This window comes from Triticum urartu, chromosome 4A (genome assembly GCF_056163025.1).
Source record: "Triticum urartu cultivar PI428250 chromosome 4A, HENAU_Tu73, whole genome shotgun sequence".
In the NCBI taxonomy this organism is placed as follows: domain Eukaryota; kingdom Viridiplantae; phylum Streptophyta; class Magnoliopsida; order Poales; family Poaceae; genus Triticum; species Triticum urartu.
The window spans coordinates 578,914,863-578,923,097 of NC_141876.1; the positions used below are offsets into that span (position 1 = coordinate 578,914,863).

Sequence of the window (8,235 nt, forward strand, 5' to 3'; positions counted from 1 at the left end):
AATGAGATTTTCTTTAATGAGATGAGAACGAGACATGTGCACATGAGACAAAGGTTTTAGTAGTCTCCTAAGTTCATTCCCCAATGATTTCTTTAAATACTCTAATTGATGTCATGGTTGTCTTTGACATATTAGAACACTCATATGGATGTATGCATACATCAATTTATGTATTATGCCTAGCATGTTTTCCCCGCCACGCCCTAGCCTTGCAAGAGACGTGCATCCTTACGCGTGTCACATCCCAATTGATGATACTAACAGTCAGCTTTGGATTTGCAATCTACCTTTGTTTTCAACACAATCTCCAATAATATTGACTCCCATCAAATGGGATTACATGCTTATATACGTACGTGTCTATCATTAAATCCGAGCCGTGAATAATAGATCAAAAAATCAGAATAATTTTGATGGTGTGGATTAATGCGAGGCCCAAAATAGAACCATGTATTATGCTTTAAAAGTATGTGATAAATAGATAGGTAGAATTTTCAGTCGACTGTTTTTTATTGCTCGGGCAAATTACGTGACCGTTGGAATCATAGTATGTTTTCATGACGGCGGGGCATCTTTTTCTTGTTTTTGTATAAGCCTTTCTCTCGGATGTGTGTCTGTTCGTCCCCGTCCGAGCCAGCTCATGGTCCTGAACAGAGAGAATATATCACACAATTGTTTCATAGCGTTTTTATTCTGTGCAACCTAGGCCACGGCAGTACGCATGCCTACGGTTTTGACCAAATTTTGGCAAAAATTGCCCCCCAAAAAACGAACTATAGCGAAATTTTGCATAGCTTCTTTAAGCTGAAAAGATTTTTTTTTTTTGAGAAGCTTTAAGCTGAAAAGCTTGCCGGAGAGGAACGCAAGCATGTGGATGGAGTCACGCAGTGGCCTGCTAACCCGAGGCCAGTGGGCCATCCGACCCGGAAAGGAGAGATGCCTCGGCGGCTCGGCGCTCCCCCTTCGGCCCTACCCAACCGTGCTCAAGCCCAACGGACCGGGAGAGCCGAGCGCTGCACCTCCGTGTAGGATCGCTGCTCACTCGGACTTCCCGCCGGCGCCGCCGCACCGGCCGCGCGACGTTTCCCGGCTTAAACCCTCCTCCTCCTCGCCACCTCGCCGCCGCTAAACCCGGCGGAGATGCAGCGCCTCCACAGATCCCTCCTCCTCGCCGCCCGCTCCAGCCCCCTCGCCCGCCACCGACCCCCACTCCCTGTCCCTCTCCATCCCCTTTTCCCTCTCCACCGCCCCCCGCCTCCCCGCACCCTCCCCTTCTCCACCGCAGCCCTACCCACGCCCCCTCCCCGCGATGGGGCGCCGACCGCCCAGCCCACCGCCGACGCCCTCGCCTCCCTCGAGGCCGCCGAGCGCCAGGAGTCCTCGGGCGACCACCAGAAGGCCCTCGACCTCGCCCTCAAGGCGCTCGGGCCCCTGCAGCAGGCCCACGGCGGCTGGTCGCTCCCCGTCGCGCGCGCGCTCCGCCTCGCGGGCGCCGCGACCTGCCGCCTCGGCTCCCTCGCCGACAGCCTCGACTCCCTGGAGGCCGCCGCCGAGATCGTCGATCCCCTGCAGGGCGGGGGCGCCGAGGCCGCCACCGTCGCCGCCGCCGTGCACGACCAGCTCGCGCGCACCAAGACGGCCATCGGCCGCCGGTGGGAAGCCGTGGCCAGCTTCCAGCGCGCGCTGGAGCTCAAGTGCCGGTTCCTGGGTGCAGGGAGCGCGGAGCTGGGCGATGCTTACAGGGACGCCGCCGAGGCCTACGCGGGGGTGCTGTGCTTTGATAAGGCGCTGCCGTTGTGTCTGAAGGCGTTGGAGATTGCGGAGAAGCGGTCCGGTGAGGGCTCCGCCGAGGCGGCCAAGGTCCGGCGGGTCCTCGTGGTTGCTTATACCGGGCTGGGTCGCAACGAGGAGGCGTTGGAGCAGAATGAGCTTGTTAGGATGGAGTATGAGAGGTTGGGGCTGGATGCAGAGCTTTCTCTGATTGAAATCGACGGGGCCAGCCTGCGCATTCTGTTGGGGAGAACAGAGGACGCGATGAATGAACTTAAGAAGGTGATGAAGCGGGCTAACAAGGAAAGCGAGGAGCGTGCACTAGCATTTGTCGCGATGGCGAAGATTTTGTGCTCTGAGGAGAGGTCCAGCGACTCGAGGCGGTGCTTGGAGATTGCTCGTGAGACTCTTGATGCAAAGCGTTCCGTAAACACTGAGCGGGTCGCTGGGGCATACACCGAGATATCAATGTTGTACGAGTCAATGAATGAATTCGAGATGTCTTTGTGTTTGATGAAGAAAACACTTGCATTTCTCGAGGGTGCCTCAGGGATGCAGCACATTCAGGGGAGCATCTCTGCAAGGATGGGTTTTCTCCTCCTGCTGACAAAACGAATTGATGAGTCTGTTCCTTTTCTGGAGAAAGCTATTGAGAAGCTGAAGAACTGCTTTGGACCAATGCATTTTGGGTTAGGATTTGCTTACAAGCATCTGGGCGAGGCTTATATTGAAATGGGCCAACCGGAATCATCTATTAAATTCTTTGGTCTTGCAAGTGACATAATTAATGCTGCATTTGGGCCGAAACATGAGGATTCCATTGAGATCCTTCAGTGCACTGCAAATGCGTATGGACTGATGGGGAGGTAATTTATTTTGCCCTGTTCATACTTTACTAGTCTTTACTATTATTTAAAATAAAGATGCTGCTATCCTTTAGAGTTACCTGTAGGCTATTAAGTTATCCAGAGTTTATCTATGGAACTGAAGGCAGCATGCAAAATGTCTCAGTTGAAGTACTATACTCCCGCTCTGCCGTCTCGTAGAAACTGACTGAGCGATTCTGAGATAGCGTCAGAAATATCGTCAACATTCAATATGTGTTATGTTGTGCAGCACATTCAATAGTATTTCATTTGGTTTTCCTGTCTTAAGTAATTGAGCAACTATATGGTGTAGTGCCAGTTATGATTAGTAGGTCATTATGCAACCACTGCTGCAGTTGTTGTTTGCATAGAAGAGTCTCCGGAAGTCCTGCTGTTGGTGCTTGCAAAATAATAATAATAAACTTTGCTTGCAGACTTTTTGTTTCCATATCATTCTGGTGGTAGCATAGATGAAATATAGGAAAAAAAATGTTTAGTTGTTTCCTAATACAGCAAGGGACAGCTCTACATTGAGATAGAAAATAACTGTATACAATTAGAAGTGAAATCCTGCTTACATCACAGTTTAACCTTATAAACCCAAAAGTGTAAACTTAAGCTTGGCCAAGCAGGGATGTAGTGCTAATCTGTTACTCCCTCCGTCCCATAATATAAGAGCGTTTTTGACACTACACTAATGTAAAAAACGCTCTTATATTATGGGACGGAGGGAGTACTTAGTAAGGGCAGAAAAGGTACGGGTCGTGTCAGCTTAAGAATTGGAACATATCCTATCATAATTATAATTGGTCTTTCTTGAGCACACTCCATGCCTACCTGCAGATATGGATGGATTTCCCATTAATTAGCAAATATATAACTCTTGTATGAAAAACTGAAGGTCCCATGTTTGGTGCTTTATGCCTTTATGAGTAATGAATGAATGCGAAACTATATTCAAGTTGAACTATCTGTAGTTGATGTTTGTTCTGTTGGTTTGTGTGATGCTGTCAGCATTTTACCGAATTGAACCCCTCTCCCCCCTAGTTTGGGGGCATGTACATAGTAAAAAGCAGATGCTACATTAATTAGTGTATGCATTGTTGAGCAGTCAGTTATTTGATTGCTGACTTCAATTTATGTTTTGTGGGTTAGATCTGTTATGGAACAACTGGATGCAATTTTCTGACCATGTTCTAACGATTTATAGTAAAGTACTTGTATATGTTGTGGATACCCCTGTCGCTATTTTACATTCGATACTGCTTCTTATTGCAGCTACAAGAATGCCATGGATTTTCAACAACGAGTTATAGATGCTTATGAAAGCTGTGGCCCTGGTTCAGACTATGAGATAAGAGAAGCTCATAGGCTTCTAGAGCAGATAAGGAAGAAGGCAGAAGGATCACCTTCTGCAGTATTTCCTGCAAACACATTGCCCGTGCTTCCTGAAAACTGATAATAGCGCCTCTCCTGGCATCTGTTAGATGAAGATGACTCAGTGGTAAATTAAGATTTCATCAGCGACCCTCTCAGGTCTTTTAACTACTACTTTGGCGCCCAATGTCATTAGATGTGATCACGTCATGTGTTCTATTTGGGGAGACAGAGCATGCAGATTACCCACCTTCAAGATTATAGGTATCATGTATGATTGTATACAGTTTTCATCAATATTACTTGAAGAATGTTTCCATATATTTTCTGATTTCATGGGGATCTTGTCAAAGAATTATATCTGGTTGGGCTGGTTGAATCAGCTACCATCAACTGATTTGCCGAACAAGTAACATAAAAAAGAGTGTCTCGTGAAAGCGGCAGATAAACATAAGTCATGGGCATGGTTGGGTGCTGTGGCTTATACCTTTCACATTTGCCCTGTGAATTTTCTGTCGTTTTAAGCATACCTGCCCAGTTCCAAATGGCAATACAACTATTGCCTGTCGGAGAACGGTTGTAGTATTAGTTTGTGCATCAGATATCTTGATACACTGTGCCCAGCAATCTACAATTTTTGTTCATGTAATATCCCTTGGGAAAGTGAGGACTGTCGCATTACACGCATGTTTGATTCCTGTGGTGGTTCACTATTTGCTACTGAGCGTTGAGTTTCAGTTTTGTCCATATAATCTGGAAAAACTGACATTTTTGTCCTCTGAATGCTGAGTTACATGTTCAGGAGTAGATGGAAATGACAAAGCAATGTCCTATAAACGGTCCCTGCACCAACTGTGCTGGCAATGTTTCTAATAGTCCTAGTTTGGTAGGTAAATGCATTTTTGCCTTTCACTCATATGTACATGTGTGAGGCCCGTATTATAATTTTGATTGTCCTCAGCTGAAGCTCTTATGTGGTACTCAAAATTCACCGGCGTAGCTTGTATTTTATAGAAGATTTTTATTTATTTCTGTTATTTGAACATTCCGTGAAGATAGCTGCTATGCTTGAAACAAGAAAGGGTGTTTCTATGAAACTTGGTAGATCTTGATGACTTTTGCAGGCAGTGCATTGGAGATCTGGGTCGCTGCACGCACCTTGGCGCTTTGCAAACCGATACTGTACTACCTACCTGGTGGCGTATTCGTCATTGGGCTTTCAGTTTAATGAAATTGATGGCAACTGGAATACTGGATGTATGTGCAAGTTGGAGATGTGAGGTGGGACTGCCGACAGGTTTGCAGTGACCCACCTTACTGTGATCATGATCTTTCCGCAATTCGGTTATCCTGGCAGCAGCAATGATATCTTCTCCTTGGGAATGCCAAATGAGTGCACAATCCTTGCAATGGTGGGACTGGGCAAAGGACCAAGGTAGGAGCAGAAAGAATCCCATTAATCCCCAGCATGTGCATCCACTAAGGTTTGAGCTATGTGATTGCTGGTAGCAACATGCTGGTAATCAATCAGCCTTGGCTCCGGAGGGAAACCTCCGGTCAGCTGGATCGGGCGATGGAGGCGTCTTTCTCCTCTTTGGAGGCATCGTCGCGGAGCTGGCTACGACTGGGAGACCGGTGGATGGCGACATCTTCGTCGCGTGGTTTGCCGAGGTGGGGTGCTGGTTTCTGTGTTGGCAACGATGATGGCATGGAGAGGAGTTCGGGTTGCGGCGTGGACTTCGGTAGTCGGTTCTTCCTAGCGTGTCTGAGGTGCCCTTCCGTTGATTGCTTGGTTGCTTTGAAGTAGGAGCTGTGGTGGTGCGAGTCCAGGTGGCGACGATGGCAGACACTTTGTGGTCGTTTGTGAAGGGCATGGTCGGCGCAAGTCCTGCATATTTTCCTTGTGATGCTCATCGTCAAAGTCGGAGTTGTCACTTGCTTGTGTGTGTGGCCATCCGTTGGCATGTGTCGTTGGGGGTTTTGATGTAGTTTGCGGGTTGCCTCCGATGATGAAGCTCTATGATGAAGTCGGAGTCGCCTGTTCGAGGCAATCGGTGATGACATTGACACTTGCGACTCATTCGTGGATGTCTTTTTCTTCTCTGCAGCTCCGGGTTCCATGTCAACGGCCAAGTTGGCCTGTGGTGCCCATGTCATATGGGTTGGGTTGTGTCGGTTTTAGCCCGCTTTTTCGTCAATTAACCGGGCAATTCTCTTCTTCTTAATCAATGAAAATGACAAATCTTTCGCCTCGTTTCAAAAATAATAATAATAAATGACACGTTGGACACATCTGGGATGGATTGGCGGCAGACAGGCAGGTGACCAGCCAGAAGTGTTGGTTATCCCGGCCGGGAATCTGCCTCGCACTGGCGTGTTCCTCCTGTTGGTGAGCTCAGCGGCGCTGCATGCATGCATGTATCCCGACTCCCTCCGTATGCAACAGGGATGGATGGTACGGCGCGCTGGTTGTTAGTTAATGGCGCGAGCCTGCTGAGGCATCTCCGGTTGACCGTTCTCCGGCTCCGGCCGGCCGACCGGCCAGAATTATAACATCGGTCATCCCCAGAGACCACTGCAGGTGCCGCAGCAGCCGTGGTAGTGTAGTACGTGGTCTCGCCATTCCGTCCGGTGGTCACCCGCTGACGTCCCCGCCCCCATCACGCTGTTGCCTCAACAGTTCCGTTCGCCCAGAGACAGCAGAAATCGCACACGCAGCTTGCCCTCTCTAGTCTCTCCCTCTGTCGTCTTCCACACACACGTCGGCCGGCATTGATCATGAGTGAGACTGGACTCCGGCATGATTGCGGCGGCCGTCCTTGTGGTCTATCTCTATCAGCCGCCCGGCGATGGCACTGAGCGTGCTCAGGCAGGCAGCCGTCCGTCGCAGTGCCTTGCTCAGCGCAAGCAAGAACGGCAGGGAGTTCTTGCCGGGCGAAGCAGCGAGCGCGCGCGTGGCGGTGACCGTTCATGCTCGTGCATGCGGCGCAGCGATGCCCGCCACCACCTTCTTCCGGTGAGCGGGGCCTTGGATTGCGTGCACGCACGCGCTATGTGGCACACTAGCTGTGAGTGACACTGTTACTTACGGATAGACAAGGGGCTTGCTTCTTGTGTCTCTGGCAGGCACGCCAGCTGACCGACCAGTTGTTCTGTTCCCATGCACACGAACAGTCTCTCCATGCTGCTGCTGTTTGGGCTTCAACTCTCGGGGTCGGCGCGTGGCAATGGCGTTGGTCCCCGTTGCCGTTGCACCTTCAACGTTACCTTCTTTCTTCCAACGTTTTCAGGCAACCACAACAACAACACTGCTGTTTGCGAGAAAAGAGATTCTACCATGCACGGGAGATCCCGTGCATGGCTCAGCCGTCCATTCTCTTGAAGATGGATCCATGCATGCTGGTCCACACACATTAATGAGTCACAAATTAAGCCATACCTTAATGAGTCATAAATTAAGCCATACCTTTTTTCGGTTAAATTATGGCATACATTGACCACTAGCAACCTCTGTTCTATATCCCCCCTGACACAATAGTACCTCACCCATCCATACATTTTCATATGATTTCCAAGCTTCAATATATTTTATTTTTTGAATCACAATTCCAATTTATTATTCATTTAAATATTTGATTTCCTTGCGATTAGGACTTTGAAACAAGACCACTTCTAAATATATTTTCACAAGTTCTAAATTCGTATTTTGAAACATGATGAAACTGTATGAACATAATGATGCAATCTAGAACACGATAAAACCTAATAAAAATTCATGAGAACGAATGCCTATTAAGTTGAGGCTCAGCCACTACTTTCCCTATTAAGTGTATTGACACGGAACGAAACATTATGATACAATTTCGAACAAATGAACCACAGTGAAATAGTGTGATTGTTCTTTCTTGAAACATAATAAAACATTTGAATTAATTAGTACCTTTATAGTGTAAAGCATGTGTTTGTGGAAGGAGAGAATAGATGAATATTTGCACTGTGCAAGTTCCATAATCACGCACGTAACTGTAACATTTTTTTTGGAGAAATAACTGTAACATTTCTGACACAACACTAAATGATTATGAGAGCATGGAGGTAAAAAGAAATATCATAGTGGACAAAGTGGCAGGGTTCCCATAAAAGCATAAACAGCTCAGCTATGCATGCAGGGTACCTTCCGTGCATGGTAGAAAAGCCGGTCTCTGCTGTTCGCCCTTGGTTC

General features: G+C 48.0%; 1 protein-coding gene across 1 annotated transcript; it reads left to right on the top strand.

The window, feature by feature from the left end:
• The first annotated feature begins 943 nt into the window (after nucleotides 1-943).
• LOC125552920 (protein KINESIN LIGHT CHAIN-RELATED 2) lies at nucleotides 944-4,349 on the top strand. Its single transcript, XM_048716644.2, has 2 exons — nucleotides 944-2,636; nucleotides 3,915-4,349. Exons 1-2 carry the CDS (start codon nucleotides 1,141-1,143, stop codon nucleotides 4,093-4,095), a joined length of 1,677 nt encoding a protein of 558 aa, XP_048572601.1. The 5' UTR covers nucleotides 944-1,140; the 3' UTR covers nucleotides 4,096-4,349.
• Nucleotides 4,350-8,235: the final 3,886 nt, after the last annotated feature.